A 23,478-nucleotide genomic window follows, 5' to 3' on the forward strand; every position below is an offset into this window, starting at 1 on the left:
CTACTTTCTATGAAAATTTTTACATTATTACCTACAGATCAGGCAAAATTTGCTGAATCAGCAATTTTTTACTCTCAGGGGTGGAATTTAAGGCTTGTTTTATCATAGTTGCCCTTAATCAACTTTTTATTGATAAACTTACAAATTGCATAGGTAAAAAAGTTCCTTCATTGATTTAGTGTAAAAATATATATCCCCCTTAAGGTGGCACGGTAGTATTTCCTGGCCCATAGGGATAATGATAGCCTTTTTAGAATTTTCACCACTTTCTAACACTGCGAAAAAATCTACATTCACACTTAACCGAAGTACTTTCATTTTACTATTCAGAAATGAATTTGAATATGTATCATGACCGTTTACATTTTTTGCTATTTTTAGAAACCTAAGGCCACTAGTAATTTTAGGTCTTTTATTGTGCAGTGAATACAAAATTTAAAAAAATTCTCAAAAATTCATTTTCATCTGTATGTAAAATTATTTCATATTTTTCTACACCTGATTCATCCCTCAGTTTGGGAAAGTATGTTCAGTTGATACTGTATTTTTTGTCCAATCACACTGTTTAGATACATTTACCTAAGTAGGGTACACAAAAGAGCAACCTAAATTCTGGAATGCAAATACTACCGTGCCACCTTAACAATTGAACTTCAAATAGACCATTCCGTACAATGTAAAATACAAAGTCGAGTTAATATTGAACTATTCAAAAATAAAATACGGTAAAATAAAATAAATTAAATTCAGATAGATTTAAGATTTGTTTTCCATAGCTGCAAAAGATGTGTTAAATGTCTGATTTTTTTTTTCATGTATAGAAATCAAAATGATTATACGGCAATATTTATAATTTTACAAGAAAAAAATGTAGCCACCAAAAAAATAGTGTGTGAAATAAGTCCTCAAGAAAATATAAAGCAGTTTTATATGGGGATAAGTTTGACAAGACTGAGTGTGTGCATTAGGAGTTCCCCGCTAGGTTTAGAGTATATCATGTATATTCAGCGTTATTATGAAGTGATGTGATTCGTAAAACTACACGTATTGAAAACAACCGTGTATGCATGAATGATTTTACACCTAACTAATTTAATAAAAAAATAATTAAATTGTTATTTAGATGATATAAAAATTGTCAACTTTTAATTCAGTTTTAAAGATACATTTGGTAACAAATATATTGGGTAACGTTTTTCGATTTTTCTGTTAGTAGTTATCTTTTATCTAGTGAAATTGCAGGTATCTAGTGCTGGTTCCGATTTTATTGGTTCGAAGAGATAAGGGCGAGGAAGTGTTAAAAAATATATCAATTCAGCACATTCACTAAATAACCAAGGAATACAAAAATGTGTTCAGCGGCAAATATTTCAAAATACTTTTTTTTTAAATCAATATCTGTCTAAAATTAATGTATTACATTAGAGTGATAGTTGTTTCTCTTTGTCACAACCTTATATTTCACACAGTAAATTTTTTTTACAAATAATTGAACCTATATCCCTGACTGTTAGACATTTTGTATACTTTTAAGTGTACATGAAGATCAATGTTTGGAAGTTGCTACGCTTATAAATTAGCTATGCCTATACAATGGTTGTAGCTATCATATTTTAACTGTTGCAACTTTTTCTGCGTTTAAACAGTTTATTTATGACTGTTTCAACGTTTTCCGTGTTGGTACAGTAATTAAATGATTGTTACAACTTTCAAATGGTTGCATCAGTTTTATCACGACTGTGACAACCCTTTAGGCGTTTAATCAGTTTATTTATGATTGTTGCAACGTTTTTCGAGTTGGGACAGTTGTAAATCAACTGTTACAACTTTGAAATAGTTGTATCAGTCCTTAAATAACTGTGACAGTTATTTCTAGCGTTGTTACAGTCGATTTATGTTGTAGACAAACACTTTTAAAGTTGGGACAGTTACAAAAAAGCTGCAGCAGTGAAATTTATCAAATGTTACAACTTTAACAAACATTATCAGTCTTAGAACGACTGTTACTGGTATGGACAGACGTTTTTTCGTCCAGTAGTGCAAGTTATAAGTGAACTTTTGTCAAATTTTGTACAAATTGTAATTTGTAGAGACACCTCTTGTACAAAGTCAAAATACAAATTATAATTTGTACAATTTTTTTGTACAAATTATAATTTGTACAAAATGATAACTTGTACACACCATATCATCAAAGAAAATATCCATTTATTTGTACCTGATATTAGAAAATAGTATGATCATTCAAGACATTCGAAAGAAGGCTTTTTTTAATTGCACGATAAATGCACATGATGATAAAATCAATGCGGAAATGTCACATGTAATGTCACTATAACGCCATTAAGATTTTGAAATTTACATTTTCACTAACAATTATCGTTTTACACATAGCTTCTCATAAGATATATGTATGAGCGAAATCTTTTCTCTAATGCTATTATACACATATTGACGTATTCTTGAATAAAATTGAATGGAAATGGATAATGTATCAAAGAGACAACCCACTCAAAGAAAAGAAAACTGCCCAAGGCCGGTCTTACACGCAGCATGAAAATCCCGTACCCGGAGGCAGGGTTTGACCCCTATACAAGAAGGAAAATGATCTTTTTAGTTAAAGTTATTTTCGCGGGGTGTAAGGTTTCGTTTATTTTCGAGGATAAAACAAAATCGCCAAAATAAATTGAGCCAATTTAAAAGTGCACGTGCAAAGGTATTTTTTACATTTTGAACCCGCCAAAATAATAACCGTCAAAATATTTCGTATACGGAATATACGGATACTTGACCTTTTGCTTATAGTTTCTAAGAAAAATACCTAATCAAGAAAACTAAACATTGACCAAAAAACAATAAAAATGAGGGAACGGTCAGATGAAACATGCCAGACAGACATATACACCTTACAACTATCTATAGTCCAGTCAAACTAAGATTTAACCTCAAACTAATTGCAACATAAAATGTTTTAGTTCTAATCTATAGCATTATGCCCTTTATATACACAGTAAAGTCCCATAAAATCTAACTTGAGGAAAACTCAAAATCAGCCTTTTTTTATATTGGAAGGGGATATAACTCTCCCAAAATGAGTCTTTTTTGGTCAGTTTTTGGTTGTTTTTCTTGAAATTTATGTAAAGTATGATACTGCGATGGGGCTATAAGTTTGTATTTGACTAAATTGTATAATCTTCTGCTCATGAAATGTACAAACCCGAAGTGTTATGGGTAGTTTAATTTTTTTCATGCATTTTTCATTAAAGAAATTTCAAATTTGAAGCTTTGTGACCATTTTGAAAAAGTAATATGAAAATTTGGTATTGTTTATATCTGTATATTATATTTTTTCAGCAACTTACTTATCTGAAAAAACTTTAAACCACAAAATGAAGAATACATGCATAATTATTATTAAATTTGAGATTCTTTACCTTGACGTGTTAAAAAATTCAATAAATGGTCAACTAATGAATTACAAAATCTAGATTATAGCTTAATAAAAGATATGAAAACACCTTTAGAGTTGTTTGTCATACTCTAAAGACCGCTAAAAAAAATCAAGAATCAATACATTCTGATGAATGGAAGTGGTAAAGTTATAACTTTGTATCAATTGTTATTGTTATTGATATTTCTGCCTTTTTTGCACGAGTTATCTCCCTTTTCAATGCAAATCTTCATAGGAATTTTAAATGGTGATTTTTTTTAGTATTCCTCAAGCTAGATTTAATGAGACTTTTTTCTGTGTATATTTGCTGTATAATGCTAAAGATTAAAACTTAAAAATCTTCTGTTGCAATTACTTTCGGGTTAGGGTCAAATTTATGCGAGATTAACTGGACTATTATGCATTTAATATATATAGTTGACCTGTTGCTGGTAGTATCTAAGAAACAAACAAAACATTGACCCCTGGACCATGAAAACGAGGTCAAGGTCAGATGGCCATTGTCAGTTGGATATGTACACCTTACAATCATAGCATACAATAAATATAGAAGACCTATTGATTATAGTATCTGATTTTAGACTTGACCACGAAAACTTAAACTTGTTCACTGATCTATGATATGATCTCGGGGTCATATGAAAGCTGTCTGGTGGGCATGAGGACCTTGCAAGGTACGCACATAGTAAATTTATTATCCCATTATTTAGGATAAGTAAGAAAATCAACATTACCAAAAAATCTTGACAGCAGTCGAAGGGCTCGAGAAAAATGGACACAATACTACTAAACGACGATCAATGATCAACAAAACTAGCAGGACGTATAAAACCTTATAATCTATTAATGGACTATGCTGAATGGATTTATTCAATGTCAAAGGGAGATCATTTTGTATAGTTCATAAGTGAAATCACCGCTTTATATGCTCGAATTCTTGTTTTGATATCATCCTGTAATGTATTAATGATAATAGCATTTGCACATACCTTAAACCTTAAATGCAATTAAACATAACACTTGTTACTGTTAACAAATTCGACAATTGTGTACTAGGATGTAATAGGAAGTAAGTAATACGTTATTTTCTCTTATCACGTGAACATAGTAAAATAGCAACAGGTTAGATAATCTAAAAATAATAATCAACTTGAGGCCTGTAGTAGCATATATGTACTGTTTGATATTCAATTACTGAAAAGTAGTATTTTTAAAATAAAATTAACAACTTAAATTAGTAGAAATATAAAATTTTGGCATGTTTATAAGGTACAAATGGGACACTATACAACAAGAGTGCAAATGCTGAAATGTCTCGCCTTCATTCCTAATCATTGATATTATGTTAAGTCCTAAATATAAAGCTTTATTACAACTGTCACATAAACTAAACATTAACCATGAAAACTAAACATTGATCAATGAACCATGAAGATGAGGTCAAGGTCAGATGAACCATGTTAGACAAGCATGTACAGCGAACAATTCTTCCATACAACAAATAAAGTTGACCTATTGCTTATAGTGGAAGAAAAACAGACCAAAACACAAAATCTTAACACTGAGCAATGAACCGTGAAAATGAGTTCAAGGTCAAATAAAACCTGAACGACTGACATATTGATTATAAAATATTTCGATACACCAAATATAGCAGACCTATTGCATACAGTATAAGAAAAACAGACCAAAACACAAAAACTTAACTATAACCACTGACCCATGAAAATGAGGTCAAGGTCAGATGACACCTGCCAGTTGGACATGTACACCTTACAGTCCTTCCTTACCCTGAATATACTAGACCTATTGCTTATAGTATCTGAGATATGGACTTGACTACCAAAACTTAACATTGTTCACTGATCCATGAAATGAAAAAGAACATTGAGGACCAAAAATTCGTAAGAATTTACAAAGCCATATCCTATTACGTATGTTCCAGCTTTCGACAGTGATTCTCCTTTAACAGTAATATGCGTTGTGTATATTTTTCACTTATAATTTAACAACAGAATAAGATCTTTAAATATTGTTTTTAATCGGCATTTTTTTTTTCTTTTTTTTCAATTATGATTTTAACAAATTAATATGTATTGTTTTGCAGTTCTAAAAACTTGAAGTCCTGCTTTCTTGCACGGTTTGGACTCACTTTGTCGGATGGTAATTACTATCATACCATATCTCTTGATGTGTATTATGTATACTAGCTCTTTTGACTAAACCCTAAACTATATATATATATTGTATCTATAAAGCATCACCAAAGAGGAGCGAAAGATACCAGAAGGACATTTAAACTAATAGATTGAAAATAATCTGACAACGCCATGGCTGAACAAAGAAAATGACACAACATAGAAAACTAAAGACTAAGCATCACGAACCCAACCAAAAAACAGGGGGTAAACTCGTGTGCTCCGGAAGAAATGACTTTGGTGTAGCTTGATGTTTAGGAATAATGAATGTTGTAGCATGATGTTTATGAATCGTGGTTTTTGTCCTTTATTCAGCCTTTTTAAAAACGATTGATTTTGTAGCACCATGCTACTATCACCAAGAAAAGATGAGGTATGTTTCCTAAGCAATATTTTTGAATAGTTTTGTTGAAAATAAATCTATATTTTCTTTATTACAATAAGGATGAATTAAAGTGTTAAAATGTCAACATGTAAAAACTGAGTAAGGGCTTATTGCAAATAATTCATCTCAAAGAGAAAGTAACTAGACTGTCTTTCTTAATTCTGGAAAAGGAATTAAGGTAAAGTGAGGTAAAGCTATTAGCACCTTCAAAATATTACAATAAGACGGTAATTAGCTATTTCCTATTTAAGATTAGATACAATAGAAGTGTTACATTTTATTTACATAATTTTATACTTTAACTATAGATTAATTGTAATTGTTATTGACAAAAACTAATCTGAACCACTGACAGCAGAGGCGGATCCAGCCATTTTAAAAAGGGGGGTTCCTAACCCAGGACAAAGGGGGTGGTTCCAATTACATGTCCCCATTCAAATGCATTGATCGTCCAAAAAAAAGGGGGGGTTCCAACCCCTGGAACCCCCCCCCCTCTGGATCCGCGCCTGGACAGTCTTTGTTAAATTACCTCGTGCAAAAATGACAAAAAAGGGGTACAAAGTATTGTCCCCGTTAAACTGTAATGTACACGTTTCAGCTCTGAGGTTCCCAGTGAAGACATTTTTTCTCTAAAAACATTTGAGGTACACAGTCTATAAAATGAAACAAACGTTTAAAAGATGATGCTCGTCTTGGCGTATACTCAAGAATTTACTAATTCGGAACTGCTTACACATGAAACGAAGTCACAAGACACATGCGAATAGTCGCTGCGTGAATAGGCAGAATTGCCCTTCATTAAATTTGAAAAATAGTGCCACAGTGCCCTAATGATCTAAAGCATAATGAAAATTATATCATACAGTTTTCTATAAAAGAAATAACATAACTAATACTTTTAGCCATAGATATTTAGATGTAAAAACACAGTACTTAAAGTTAAGTTTTTTTTGCATTTGTTCTTCGCTTTATTAAGCATGACATGTATTCTTTTTTCGACATTTGCAAAATTTTTGTGAATGAATCGAACAGCCCCTAATCGAATGCAGGATTCACTATCTTAGAAGACATGTCATTGACAAACACTAGTCTGAACCACTGACAGTGTTTGTTAAAATACCTCGTGCAAAAATGACAAAAAAGGAGTACAGAGTATTGTGCCCGTTAAACTGAAATGTACACGTTTCAGCTCTTAGGTTTCAGCTTTGAGCTGGGTTCGTCTCAAAATTATAATTGTAAGTTTCCCAGCCGAAGGTGAGTGGTTCCATCCGGGATCTCCAGCTTTCTACACCATACAAAAACCTGGCCGCCATGAAATAGCAAAACATATGATAACAGTGGCGTTAAAGACCAACAATGAATATGTAGTACCAACATCGTGCGCAATGTCTTCTTCTCAACTTTTACTGAGAGGAATAATTTGACATTTAATTGTTTGCTTTAAGATTTTGATTTTCTTTGTCAAACGAAGTTCGGGGAGGGATATAGTGTTTCATCTTTCCGTCACAAAATAAAGTCCATATATCCATGGAAGTATAAGTCATAGTTCTTGAGATTTGATGCGTCTTGTATCACCAAGGGGTCCTGATAAAAATAAGGAATCTTATCCTACATTTTACAAATGAGTAACTGATCGAAGTTTGAGTAAGAATCCATATCTGAGATACAACTCATGAAGATATAATATTTTGTCAGTAGATGCGTCTTTAATGGTCAGAATCGAGAGTCCTAAAAAATATGTCATCTTGACATAAATTCATGGATGAGTAAACGAGGTGAAAGGCTGCGTTTAAGTCCATATCTGAGATGAGGAATACAAATACTTTGTTAGTAGATGCCGCTTTGATAGTCACGAGTCAAAATCAAGTCTTGAAAATGAATTAGATGATATTCCGTTTAATCAACTGCGCTTAAAAGAATTTCGATTTTATTAACTTCACAATTAGTTATATTCTATAGCATTATCATAACTAATTGGATTGGGCCAGTTCTGGCAATTGAGGATTAAGGTCAACTCAATATACAGATTGTTTATATAATACTTTGCACTTTTTTACACAAAAAAACCTCCATATTTTTGGCCCACAAATTTGGTGCGTGAACCAATTAACTCTCTTGTAAAGCATTTGCAATGGGATAGAGTCAATTGTCTCCTTCGTATTGACCAATCAGAAGCCGACATTTTGACATGATATAAGAAGTATAATAAGATATAATGTCTTATGTAGCGTGAGATTTTGTGTGTTCATCCATGGTGCTTTTTAAAGATGCTCAGCCTGCCTTGATTAATTGCGGGTATTGCATCGCCTACACATCTAGATACTAAACGAATCCTTGCTTAAACTGCGTCCATATTTACATTAATTTCCGTTCCCGTTCCGTATTCCGTTTCCGCTGTTTATCAACACCCCTCACCCCTAATGTAGTGGTCTTTGATTTATTTTCGACTGTCTTCTTATTAGAATATTTGTGGATATCCAAGTGTGTATTTGTTGAATAATCTAGCTGTAGAGGCATTGTCTCCTTTAACACAATGGTCCCTATTGTGAAATTATGCTTAGTTTTTAAGATAACTTCAACTATCGGCAGTGGAATTTAAATTATTAACGCGATTTTTTAAGCAATAGCCATGTGGATATTCGAGGTGTCATGCACAGAGAGTTTTTATGTTGATATTTTACCTTTAAAAAAATCACGATTCATGTAGTTCAAGTAAAAGTAGATAAGTCTTTATTCCCTTTTTTGCGTCCATTCTGTTGTCTTTGTCCATTATTCTCTATATATAAACATCCCATCCAGAACTTCATTCATATATATGACAAGGCAGGCATCGTTATTGGTGAGTTATATGAAAAATATTTAGAACAAAAATTAAATCTTATTCTTTTAGCTTATAGTTTACATACTATTTAAATCTAAAGGAGATACTACAAAGCCAATTAAAAAATACTTACATTTTCAAAATATTCATTCAAACAAATCCCGACAAAACAATTTAAATTATGTTAAAATGAGAAGAAAATAGTTGTTAATTAGATCTGTTTGTGAAAATACATTTGTGGATATTTTTTTTTTAAGTTTTAAAAATGGTGGTGGAAGAACACATCTCGTAAAATGTTTTTTTGGCAAAGGTAAAATGATACTAATAACAGTTTTTCTCTGAGAACTTAAGACACTGTGCAAAGGGAGGCAAATCAAATTTTCCAAAAAAGGTGCCGTATCGCCAGCTGATGGTGCTATATCAGAAGGTGCTCTATCAGCAGGTGAGTGATAAAGACCTTACTGAAGGTAGCAGCAACCATTCCTGACGAAGGGTATTGTTTATTTCATGACGTGTTTGAACTGGGGTGTCCTTTCGTGCACTTTACGCCCAATAGTGTCCAATATATGATCGATATGGTTCAAATTTGGGCTACGATCGGGCCAAGGAAGATAAACCGAATTCCATGGGAACAACGGATCTTCCTCCAAGATGTTTATTTCCAACTTTGGCGAGCTCTGTACTCTATTGGATACGGGCAACTGTGTGTCTGTTCGTAGGCAAAGGTCCCCGAAAGGGTCTTATCGCACGATAACCAGTAGCGATGAACCGATCTCGAACAGTTCTTGTTTAAAGGCTCCTGTATGGTCATCACTCTCTTTTTAGGATTGGATTGTTTGCAATGGGTTTCCTTCTGACCAACCTTCGTTATGCTTAATTTCCCTAGCAGATGTTATAGGAGGTTTTCTTGATCTCGGAAGGTCTTTAACAACGTATATGTTGCCTGATTTTTATTCTTAAAACGACTTATAGTGGAATGGTAATGACCAACAATACGTGAAATTGTCACAGTGACATACCTGCTTCTCTCATGCTGTTTATCTGCCATCTTGCTGCAGTTATGAGTTGTGGATGACCAATTTCAAGGTGTCAATCACAAAACTTTATAAACCTTGGTTAATATTTAAAGTGTTGAAAACAATGAGGATAAAAACATCTGTTTTATTGGTTACGAGTACAGTAGCTGCATGTGCAGATAAGAACTTATCGAGTCGATATTTATTGATTTAACTCGGGTGATATTTAAATAATGTTTAACTAGTTCTATTTCAACAAGTTATATCACAAAAAAATAAAGAGTGTTTTTTTTTAATTTGAATTGCAATTTGGTGTTGCAATGCTTTTTTCCATGTGTATGTTACCTTCGCTGTATTTGGCACTCCTTTTTGGAACTTGAAGAGTCTCCAATGCTGTTCAACTTGGTACTTTTTTGTCTTAATTTCTACTGCGTCACTGATGACGAAACTCGCGTCTAGTGTATCAAATTATTAGCCTTTGATAACTATATCCAACAGTCTTTAAAATGTCCCTTTTCCATGCTGGCAAAAAGAATTGAACTGTGTTCTTCAGTACTCTATTATTATCTTTTGTTCTTACAATGTGTGCCATTATTCCGTACTGTGTATTCATTATCATTCGTTGGATACCAATTTTCATGGTTTTCGTGGGAACAGGTGAACCACGAATTCAAATGTTCAACGAATAACACATTTTGTATAGGCTCTTTGTATGCAGAGATTGGCAAAACCACGAAATCAAATATCCACGGAAATTCGGTTTTTCCTCATTCCTTTTTGTTTGCAAGTGTCTCATCCTGTCAACATGACCAGGACAGGATATTGAACTTCATTGCTTCGTATGTAACAATAGGGGACGTAGATGATTATAGAAATAAGCTTAAAAAACTGTTCCGAGGTCAAGCCACAATATTGTCCAATGGAATTAACAGCAATTTAAAACACATCTTTGTAAAATTTAAACATGATAAAGCAAAGCTATAAGTTGTGTCTCAGTTAAATATAAACATCTGCAGAAAACAAAGGATTGTAATATCGGCAAATTATACAAAGAATATTTAAGGAATTACCAAATACATTACACACAATGCAACACACCAACAGCACCAATCAAATTATTTAAAAGAGTGGTATTTTATGCTACTTTCAGCACTATATAAGCTATTTCATGGAGGTCAGTTTTTATTGGTTGAGGAACTCGGTGTGACTACCGACTTTTCTCATGAGAAGAGTCGGAATCACATGCCACGTGCGGGATTCGAAATGTTGACTGGCTAGTTATGATATAGTTGTTGGACTACGAAGACCTCTTGACAACCAACCCTTCAGTCATATGTCTCAAAAATAAAACAGCATGTATAGAACACTACCTTGAGTCTATCATCAAACAGGATGACCACTAAATTGAAAAGATTTTTTTATGTCTCATTTATGTTCATTATTTGTTCTGGTTTGTGCTTCCGTCCGTCCGTCTGTCCCGCTTTGTATTAAAGTTTCTGATCAAGGTAGTTTTTGATGAAGTTTAAGTCCAATCAACTTTAAACTTAGTACACATGTTTTCTATATGATATGATCTTTCTAATTGTAATGCCAAATTATAGTTTTAACCTCAACTTTATGGTCCACGGAATTTAGAAAATGTTTGTGCGAGTGGGGCATCCATGTAATTTGGAAACCTTGTGTTTTTATACTTTGACACGAATTAAGTGAAGCGTTATTGTGTGTTATAAGCTCGTGATAATTTTTACCTTTTGAATATTGTCGTTATATCTTAGACTAACTGTTTATTCTTTTTATCATTTGTGTGTGCTTCAAATGTATAACTACCAAGATAGTGAGATTAGTTTGGACCTTTTCTATAATCGAGTGGTTAAGTTAAAAATTTAAAACAATATTGTTACATATGATGTAAATAAATTTTGATTATAGAGGTAAATACAAATACAAAAATTACACAAAAATTGACAATAGATATATAGCAGTTAACCATTGTCTAGTAAGATATGTAAGCGTCTTGTCATTGTTAACAATAACTTAAAATGGTCCTAAAATTGTAAAAGACACATGTGCAATTTAATGACAAAAAAAATTTATAATGAAAAAAATGACCACACGTTTGGTTCATTCGCAAATGTTTGCAGCTGCAATTTATCAGCATACTTGTATCAAAATAAAGAACGAATTTGTGCGAATTTATAACCACGAAAATATGACATTATTTGTGCCTTTTAAATCTGTTTTGCCTTACATAGTATAAAAACATATAATACAGTTATTCGTAATTTACACTATACAAAAATGCGTGCCCGTCAGTTTCGTTAGCAACAAGCAAATACTTTAATTTACTATTATAGCAGACCGCCCTGGTTGAATTACACAAGTCTTTTTCTGACAGAAGTATTTTGTGCGTTGAGCCATCCGAAGTTATCGCAACTACGTTCTTTGATTTGCCCCCGACGACAAAAATATTCCCATGTTCATCTGCAGTTATGCCACTAGGTCCCGTCAGAACAGTTTCGTTTAAAAAGGTCCATAGAATATCTCCAATTTTATTATGGCAGACTATCGTATTCGTGGCTCTTTTTTTAGAGAATAGATTATTGCCTGATGAAGCCACACAAGTTGAGACCAGATTATTGCCAATTATATTTATCCTATCATCCACTAAACTGACTTCCTGTATTTGTCCTTTATCAGGACAAACTATAAATTTACCTCCGAAATAAGTTAAGCTACGCGACGAAAAACTAGTTTCAATGCTTCTGAATACCTTCCCCGATTTTACACTCAGTAATTTGATGTTCCTCTCAGTATATGATATTGTGGCCACAGTTTCGTTGTTGATGCATGCAACATCATATATATTCGGCATAATATTGGTGATTTTTTTATCAATGTTTCCTTGGGGTGTAAAAAATAACAAATAAGAAGGGTCAAAGTTTGAAACAACGAAATTCCCACTAGGAAATATGTCACAGCCTGACACATTGAAAGCTGTCGTACTAATTTTCGTTTTCAAATCCAATGATATATGCTCAACATGAATTTTAGGCTCGACGTTTGTTTTCAATGATTGGGCTTGTCCCGTTTTCTTTTTTTGTAATGACAGTTCACATGGTCGAATTTCTATAATAGTTTTTCCGAATGTATTTATTTCTTTACTGATATTTTGTTATGATGTGTTTAATTGACAAAAGACCACGGTGTGAACAAAAGTATCACCTTTAATCCAAGTCTGCAGGTCATTTTCTGTTTTATTTATTATTCTTTCTAAATGAGGAATTCCTAAAAATGTTTGCATACTCGTGGCATGTTTTTTTTATGGTTTCTACGTCTTTTATGCACTCGTTAATTTCATTTTGGTTTTTATTCAGAGACGCAATGAAGCTATGCATTTGTTTGGTTGAATTTTCCACAGTTGTGTTTAGTAAATCGGCTAAAACATGGTCTTGCATTTTATCAAGGTGAGAATCTATATGCTTTCGAAGTGCTAATATCTCGGATTCGATTTTTTCTTTTGAAGTAGATATTGAAGATAAATTCTTCTGTCTGTCTTCGAGAATAAGGCTGACGTTCTCTTTCAGTTCCTGGAGTGATGATTCGATCTCTGTAAAGGCAACATATATCTTAGCATTTTGAACCACATCTTCAACATAAAATATTTCTTTACATTCCTTGTGGATTACAGAAATGACGCATTTTCCGCATAAAAGTTGGTTGTGCTTTTTGCAAAACAACAAATATTTTTCATCATGTTCACTGCAATGCAATTTAATATTTGCAATAAAGGATGGTAATTTTTGGTATTCAGCAATTTGAATAATGTTGTGGTTTCGTGTTGCCTTTAGGAGACTATGGTGTTCTCTGCAGTCTTGGCATAAACCTTCATCACAATCTGAGCACCAAACCACGGGCAGCTTAGATATGTGTCGTAAAGTACAAATGCCACAATTTTCAAAAGAAGTCGTCATGACCTGAAAAAGCAAAATATTAGAATCTATTGATCTATATTAAGAATTACATAAAGTTCTCAACCGATAAAAGTCAGCTCATATATATGTTTTAAATGAGAACACAAATCAGCAAGATACGGATATATATGTAAACATGTTGAATAATCTTTAATCATTCTTTTAGTCTTAGTTTCTTACACATACTTTTCAATTAGACCTTGAAGTCTTTCCGAAAGTAAATTAACGTTTTTTTCAAAGAGGTACAAAGCTATACATATCCATGATGTCTAAATTTATACTTGTCAAATATAAAAGGCAAAAAGAAGAAATAGATAGAACACGTTTCCTCGACGAAGGTGTTTCATTTTGTATAATAACATAAACTTTTGTGAAAGCGTGTACTGTTAGATTTGTTTTTACCAAGGAAAACATTGTTTATCTAACCTTAATCATCTCGATGAATCGAATGACACTACACACACGACATATTTTTGAAAAATTCCTTGTAAAGAAAGGAATGTATTTTTCTCTTGCAGAGCTCTGAACGCTTGTCCGATTTTTGGTATTATTTTTATTAAAAGCCAACATACATAGAAACAAACTATTTGATATAAACAACTGCCATATTCCTGAATTGGTACAGTTCATTTGAATAAAAAATGGTGGGTTGAATCTTGTTTTATGACTAGCCAAACCTCCCACTTTAAATGACAATGTTACAAAATATAACTTAAATGACAACACTACGTGATCGAAATACAGCACAAACACACGCAAGAACACTCATCACAGAGAATCGTACAAATAAATAATATGACAGTCTACACAACATGCAAACCACAGAACAACAACGAACATCTTTCATCAAAGACAAACAGTGACGTATATTGATCTTTGATACATTTAACTTAAAAACCACCTGATCTATTCACCGGATGTTACCCATGTTCAATGTGGGATATCAACTATGACTAGAATAAAACCCTTTAGTCTTTTTCGTATTCACGGCAGCTCTGGCATTCACTCTTATATAGATTGCCATTCTATGGAACATGATACCACATGCAAATCGAGTTGGTAAGTGGAAAATACAGATAAACGCTATTCATCATGTAATGATACACATTTTAAAATCGACTATAACATCTTTAATAAATGTTTATTTGTATTTAGTATTGGAGTCCATTGAGAGTGTGTTGAATACAATGTCAAATTATGTTCACACAAAAAATAAACTACAAAGGAACATACACAATTATTTCCAAGTAAACGTTGTTCTTTTAACAACATATGATTGTCCTTCATTGCAAATTTGGCCAAACTATAAGGATAAAAAGGCAATGTTGTCAAAGTCTAATTATACATACATTTTTTTTTACAAATTTTGAAAGCATACAGAAACTCTTCAACGTTTTCTGTCTTTATATATCCTTTGATTTCAAATATTCGGATTTGAGCGTTTGGTTTTTGTATGCCATTTTCATAATGTTGTTTACTAGTAAAATATCCATGCAACATAGTTCACAATGAGAGCAGACAAACCTATTGTTTATCAGTATTTTTTCTCTTTGGAATTGTTGTTCCTTTTGTCATGTCGGGATCTTATTAAAGGTTACTTTATTTGATCGGTTTAATAATTGTTGAAGCCACTGGTGATAAGTAAATGTTTACATCTATAGATGTCATTTTGTCTCTGCATATAGATACTTGTATTTTATGGGTAATAACTTCTCATAGAAAGTGATCAACAATTTCTGCCCTGTAGACTTGTTTGTAGATGTTATCTTTCGGATAATGTTTTTCAATTAAACAATTATACTATATTTATCTGGATGATAAGGCGATCGACGTTGTAAATTTAATCAATAAAGAGCTATAACTCTTTATAGAGAGTCTCCTTTTTAAAACTAGATATCCCAAATACTGATTCTGTTAACGGACGACGACGACGGACGCCAAATGATGTGAATAACTGGCTAACCCTTTAGATCAGGTGAGCTAAAATGAATCTTAAAATAGAAAAAATTAAAGAAAACATGTATTACTACACTAACTATGTGTGGACAGGCCTACACACTTCTTAGTTGCACAAGTGCATCAAGTACATTCTGAGATGAAAAACCAACCATTTGGTGATATAGTTCTGTCGAATGTTAACCAAATATTCCCTGTTCAATCCATTTTATCCTTTACTCAGTATTAAAATTTTTTACATACCTTAAATGCAGTCAAACATAAGAACATAAATTAGTAAATGTCATCCAATTTACTAAATTCAACACTTCGTCATTTGAAGCAAATAAGACGCCATATTTCTGTGATCACGAAGAATAACAAATGGCTATAGATCGTTTAAATAAATCGATATTTAATAATATATACCAACCCGAGGCTCTTAAAATTTTACCTGTATGGCTCACTGAGATTGTAAATTATGTAATAGTAATCACATGAAGACGAGGTGTGTTAGCGTAAGATCATCCCGATGGCCGGAGGCCAGAGGGTGATCTAACACTGACACACCAAGTCCGAATGTGATATTTCTTTTACATCCCAGTTGTTATAGATTAGTCGAAAAGACATTTAAAATTCATAAAATCTAGTTTAAAACGCCACACAACCGTTATAATATACTTTATACATTATGTATGCCATTTATGACCCCGAACACGATGATTAAATATGAAACAATGTCAACTCGCTCCACCGGCCAATCGGCCCACACTAGATCCCCGCTTTATAAAAAAATCGACCCACTCTTGTTTACCGACTTGCCCCATTTTTGAAAAAGTTTGAAGTCAAATTGAACAATCAGTCTGACAACTCACTTATTCACGAATAGGGTTTTAACCCCACTGAATAATGGTGTAAACTCGTTCCACTTATAAAAATATTTTGCTTCCTTTAAGTATGTTAAATTACTGATATAAAAAAAGAAAATGTGGTTTGATTACCAATGAGACAACCGTCCACAAGAGACAAAAATGACACAGAAAAAAACATCTATAGGTCACCGTACGGCCTTCAATAATGAGCAAAGCCCATACCGCATAGTCAGCTATAAAAGGCCGCGAAATGACAACTAACGGCCTGATTTATAAAAAAAGATAGTTTGTAGCCAGTCGTCCTGGTGTAGTGGTATGTGTCGTGGGTTGATATGCTTAAGGTCTTGAGTTCGAAACCCAGCATAGTCTACGGATTTTTCTATGTAAATTTTGATAGAAAGTCTTTTTAGTATAATTAATTATAAGTTTTATAGTGGATTCGACATTCCCGCCAAAACGCACAGAACAAAGGAAAACATGCAAAATAAAAAAACTCAAGCTAGGGTAATCTGGTAGGGAAGATCCGGCTCAGATCACCCCTGGTAGTACAAAGGCAATGATTTTATTGCTATTTTATTCGCACGGTGTTAACACTATTTTTTTTTATTGTTGTAAAGCATTCTGTGTCGACATGAATTATCATTGGTATTGTCATAACATTATTATAAAAATTAACTGTTTACAAAACTAGGAATTTTTGAAACACTAAGGCTTTTCTACCTCAGGAATAGATTACCTTCAGTAAGCTGTATTTGACAAAACTTTTAGGAATTTTTGGTCCTCAATGCTCTTCAACTTCGAACTTGTTATGGCCTTATGAACTTTTTTGATTCGAGCGTAACTGATGAGTCTTTTGTAAACGAAACGCGAGTCTTGCGCAAAAACGAAGTTTTAATCCTGCTATATATGATGTGATTATGTTTGAATAAAAAAGGTGAAAAATTACATTTGTTTTAATCATTTGAATACCAGCTGCTAAAGCTCGCCTCCGGGTGCGTTTTTCCCGCTATATTGAAGCCCCGATGGTGGCCTCCGGCTGTTTTCTACTCTTTGGTCAGGTTGTTGTCTTTTTGACACATTCTACATTTCCATTCTAAATTTTACTCTAATGATGTTAAAAATTATTCATATTATTTTGAGGTAGCTTTATTTACTTTTCAATTTTCATATCGTACAGTAAAGCACAAATAATCCAAAAAATATTCAAGACTGAAAATCATATTAAGACAATTTAAAAAAAATCTTATCATAATTAAATTGTATACTGGTATAATGGATAAATAAGATTTCTATTTATCGAAAATGGATGCGTAAGATACCAAACAAAAATTCAAACTAACAAGTCGAAAAATCAAACCGACAACGCCATGGTTGAAAAAGAAAAAGACAACAGACAAAAAGACAAATAACAGTTCACAACACCAAACGAAACTCACAAAACACTTCGGCTGATCACAAGTGCTCCGGAAGGGTAATAAGATCCTGATTTACATGTGGTACCCGTCGTGTTGTTCATGTAAGAAGAAACCCATTGATACGTGTAAGGATTGAATACTCTTGTACAGAATAATAAAGACAAAGGAAATCTTATGGAAGGTTTATTTTAAAATATATCAATGTTTGTTGAAGAGAATATAACTGCCCACAATTTGGCATCCGTATAATGCATGCTGATTGTACATCTTTTCATTACATAAAAGTAGACGGATACACGATAAAACATGGATAATGATCAGAAATTTAAGAAGAACTCGCGATTGTAAAGAGTTCTGCGGAATTCATAGCCCCGCCTGCGATTTCTTGTGGTAGTGTTTAGTGTAGTAAAAAAAGGTTTACTGCCAAATCTATTTCATTTCTTTGAAAGATGTGGAAAACCCGTATTCTCCAGATGCCATTCCTGATTTTGCAGATATTAAGTTTCGTAGCTTTCCATGAATGTTAAAAAAGTGGGTTTTTTTTAAAATCAAACACGTTAATACCAATAAAATATCAATAGAACATGTAAACATGGTAAAATACTGGGAAACAAATATTTTTCTAACTTTTTAAAGATGTAATCTATGTATGGTAATGCATCTTTTGTCAGAGTCTTAGTAATTCTATAAAGGGTTGACAAAGTTGTTGATGTCTACATCTAAGTGTCATCTGTCATCAAAACACGAATTTTATTTTTCACTAAAATACCAAAATATTTAAATAATTCAACTTTGGATACTGTCTCGTGATGACGAAGACGCATCTGCTCAAGTTTCGTAAAAGTCGATGTCTGTCGATGTCTGTCAATGTACTCTAAATATTAATTGCTAAGAAGTCAACTCAGTAATCTCCTTTATCAGTAAAATACGAAATGTTGAAAATATACGGAGATGTTCTTTTAATCATGAAAAAGCTACTGTTAAGTTTCGTAGAATTCAACAAGGTTCGAGAAAATTATTGATGTCTGAAGATAACGAAGCAAACGACGACAGAATGAAGGATCACTATGTTTCTCTTCTATGACATGCAACGAGTGCTAGAAAAAACCGGAATGGAAGTTTATGCAGGTTATTTGTACGACATATTCATAATTGAATAAAAAAAGTTTTCCGTGTAAAATAATTTGGAGTAAAACAATACAACAGCTAAAAATATAATTACGAGTAGTGTACACTGTACAAAAATGCTTGACCATCTTTTTCGTTTGCTACAAGCAAAGATTTCAATTCGCTGTTGTAATCAATTGCCCATGGAGAACCACATAAGTCTGTTTCTGTCAAGAGTATTTTGTGCTTTGTGCCATCAGATGATATTATAATTACATTTTTTGATTCCTTTCCGACGACAAAAAGATTTCCATGTTCATCTACTGTTATACATCTGATTTCTTTTATAACCGTTTCGTCTGTAAATGTCCATAGTAAATCTCCGTTTCTGTTTTGACAGACTACTGTATCTTTATCTTTCTCTTCAGAATAAAGATTATTCCCGAATGAATCTACATATAAAGAGCCAACACTACTGCAAATTATATTTGTCTTGGTATCCTCTAGCCCGACCTCCAGCAAATGTCCTTCTTTAGAAGAAATTATAAAATTACCTTTAATGTAAGTTAAACCATTGGAAGGTAAATCTGTATAAATGCTCCTGAATGCCTTCCCTGATTTTAGATTTACAAGTTTAATATTCTTCTCATAGATTGATACGACCGCAACAGTTTCATTGTCGATACATGCAACATCATAAATATTAGGTATGATGTTGTTAATTCTTTTTTCAAATTTCCCATCAGAGAAAAACAAATTCAAATACGAAGGATGAAAGTTTGACACAACCATTTTACCGCAAGGTAAAATACAACAACTTGACACACTTTTAGATAAAGTTTTGAATTTCGTTTTTATTTTCAGCGTTATATGCTCAACTGAAGTTTTAGGTTCCAGACTTACCGTCAACTGTGCTTGTCCTTCTTTCTTTCTGTGTAATGATAGTTCACATGGTTGTACATCGACGCTATGTGTACCGAACTCAGTTATTTCGTTACTGATATTTTGTAGTATAGAGTTGATCTTGAAAGAAACTACGGTGTGACCCAAGCCAGTACTGTCTGTCCAAAGCAATATTTCGTTTTCCGTTTCATTTAACTTGTTTTCTAATTGTTTAATTACTAAAAATGTTTGCATGTCTGTTGCATATTTCTTTATGTTTTCAACATCTTCTATGCACTCCTTAATTTCCCTTTGGGTATTCGTAAGAGATGCAATGAAGCTCTGTATTTGTTGGGTTGAATTTTCCACAGTTTTATTCAAATCAGCGATGAAATGGTCTTGTATTTTATCAAGATGTTGATTTATCTGGCGTCTAATCGCTGATATCTCGGACTGTAGTTTTTGTTTCGAATCTGATAGTGAAGATACATTCTTTTGTCTGTCCTCGAGGATAAGTTTAAGATTTTCCTTCGTTTCTTGGAATGAAGACTCGATTTCTGTAAAGGCTACAGATGTTTTAGCATTTTGAATGACATCTTCAATAGGGACTATAACTTTACATTCAACGTGGTTTTCAGAAATGACGCATTTTCTACAGAGCATGGCATTGTGCTCCTTGCAAAACAGTTGGTACTTCTCATCGTGTTCACCACAATGCAGATTAATGTTTGCGATAAATGATGGCAACTTATGATATTCCTCGAGAGGAACAGTCTTGTGGTTTCGTGATGCCTTTGACAAGCTGTGATGTTCTATACAGTCTTGGCATAGTCCTTCATCGCAATCTGAGCACCAAAAAACGGATGGCTTAGAAATGTGTCTTGAATGACAAATACCACAATGATCAAAAGAGGAAGCCATGACCTGTAAAATCAATTTATATATTATCCCAAAGAATGACATATATCAAAATTTTAGACTGAAAATAAAAACTAAGACTGTAACAATGAATTATCATTATATGACATATAAGTACTGTCGCATTTATTATCCATCGGTATATTTCTTTTATGTACTGTAATCAAAGAAATCAAATATCATCTTGATAACGAAATGCTATTAAAATGTTGTATATAAACTCATCATAGATACCAGGATTAAAATTTATATATACGCCAGACGCGCGTTTCGTCTACAAAAGACTCATCAGTGACGCTCGAAACAAAAAATGTTTAAAGGCCAAATGAAGTACGAAGTTGAAGAGCATTGAACACAAAAAATTCCTAAAAGTTTTGCCAAATACAGATAAGGTAATCTATTCCTGAGCTAGATAAGCCTTAGTATTTCAAAAATTCAAAGTTTTGTGGTATCGACCCAGTGGTTGTAAATAAACTCATCATAGATACCACTGCTGGTGGAGATTTATTTCCCCGAGGGTATCACCAGCACAGTAGTCAGCTCTTCTGTGTTGACTTGAGTTATTATTTATATGTTCATAATTATAAATTAACTGTTAACAAAACTTTGAAATTTTGAAAAAAATGAGGATTTTCTACCTCAGGAATAGAATACCTTACCTTACGTCATGCACACCCAATCTCTAGCTCAAATATTCTAAGATTATTTAATTAAAATTGAGCCAAACTGACTGCTAAAAAAGCATTATTATTTCACTGTTTCTCTTTTATTAACGAATGAACAAAAACAAAAAACACATCTCGTAGCATATTTCCCTTTACAACTCAGCGTTTATATCTGTTGAATTTATTGTTGGAGGTTAACATTTTAATGCCGAAACCTTAAATTTATATTCCTATGTAATCTATATATATATGGAAAAGTGGTATTGACAAATATAATAGACCGATGCATATCTATTTGGATTTGTTGTGGTGTTGTGCTTCATTAACGGATTTTTTTTATTCATATTAATCATTTGTTAATTCAAATTTTAGAGTAAAGAATAAATTAAGATTATGTTGCAGGTGTTTTTAATTCTTGTACTGTACTGGTAAAAGGTCAAACAGTGCCCAGTTTTATTCATCTGCTCATGAGTATGTTAAATAGACAATTCACCGTGAAGATTGATGACCCCTTCTGTGGTCATGTAAACTACTAAATTTTAAATTTTAAAACTGCAATAGTGTCAAAACAGCAAAGATTATGGATAATATGGATGAGCCATTTGTACATATACCAAGGAGAAACTTCGTGCAAACAATTAATATTTATTAGATTGCATTTATAAGAAAAAGGGGATTTTATTGCAAATAAAACCAAGTTGTTTTTTTTAGAAAATCCACAGATGTTAATACAGAGATTTTTGTTATAAACATTTTAAACATAGATTACTCGCTCTATTTTTTATGATTTGTTAGTGTTTATTGTTTACAAAAAAATCACACTTATAATAACATTAAAATTCATCTAGAACCACTGTGTAGACAACTTATATATAGATTGCACCATAAGCGATACGAATTACTGAACATTATGCCTAAGAGGATAATTAGAAAATGCGGCATTAAACATTAGTACTTTTAATAGTGTTGTCAGATCACCTCTTTGCAATATTTAAATATCTAAAATGCAATTTTACAATATAAGTTTTACATTTTAAGATCGGACACAACTATTTTTGTGTGGATAAAGAACTTTTATGAGTGTAAATAATTCTTACGGATCTACTGTAAATATTGGTGGAGGATATTCAGTGTATATATCTAACACTTCTTATATACCGTACTCCGGGTTCCAGTATATATTTACAGATAGATAGATAGCATTGCATGCAATAATTCTATCAAGCATCGAAATGCCAAACATGAAAGTACGAGGGGACAGGCTGTGCATTTTCTTTAAAATTTCTATATGTTTTGCATTGAATCAACATAAGCGTACATACTCCATAAATATGTTTTGCTTGAAACTGATATTGCTGTTACAATTTTTAAAGGGAAGTAATCTGTAATCTTCGAGTAAATACTTGGGGTCTAAAGAAATTTAGAATAGTCTGTTGTCTAATTCTTAGTTTCCGTCTATAAACCGATTAATTTTGTTAACGATAGCTCTTGTACATACCTTATCAGGTTATCAAATTTAACAAATTCGATTTTCTGTAAAAGGAAGTAAATAATACGTCATTATTCTCATATCACGTGATATAGCAACAGGTAAGATAATTTTAAAATAAAATCAATAACGTATTTAAAGGCCCAATCTATATATATATATATATATATATATATATATCTACATCTAGGGGTTAAACTGCACACTTCGGGGGTATTTTTGGACATAATCTGTACACTTCAGTAAAGTGTACAGTTGAGGTGTACACCTTAACTGTAGGTATATGTACAAAAAAAAGTATAAATATTAGCTATGTCAAACTAATGCCACACGAAAGATCGATATAATGCGAT

The 23,478-nt window shown here is 32.6% G+C and overlaps 2 protein-coding genes across 2 annotated transcripts in view; both read right to left on the reverse strand.

Annotated features, from left to right (window-relative positions):
- The window catches only part of LOC139482140 (E3 ubiquitin-protein ligase TRIM71-like), a 44,325-nt gene extending 39,785 nt beyond the window's left edge, over positions 1–4,540 (reverse strand). The window contains exon 1 of the mRNA XM_071265827.1: positions 4,441–4,540. The gene's annotated coding sequence lies outside the window, so the exon portion shown is untranslated. The remainder of the gene's footprint in view (positions 1–4,440) is intronic.
- Positions 4,541–18,234: 13,694 nt separating this feature from the next.
- On the reverse strand, positions 18,235–23,204 carry LOC139482141 (uncharacterized). The gene is made up of 2 exons (XM_071265828.1): positions 23,135–23,204; positions 18,235–20,977 (listed from the first exon to the last, which is right to left on the reverse strand). The coding sequence occupies exon 2, from the start codon at positions 20,972–20,974 to the stop codon at positions 19,283–19,285; it is 1,692 nt and encodes a 563-aa protein (XP_071121929.1). The 5' UTR covers positions 20,975–20,977; positions 23,135–23,204; the 3' UTR covers positions 18,235–19,282.
- Between the last annotated feature and the right edge of the window lie 274 nt (positions 23,205–23,478).

Source organism: Mytilus edulis, chromosome 7, assembly GCF_963676685.1.
Source record: "Mytilus edulis chromosome 7, xbMytEdul2.2, whole genome shotgun sequence".
Classification (NCBI taxonomy): domain Eukaryota; kingdom Metazoa; phylum Mollusca; class Bivalvia; order Mytilida; family Mytilidae; genus Mytilus; species Mytilus edulis.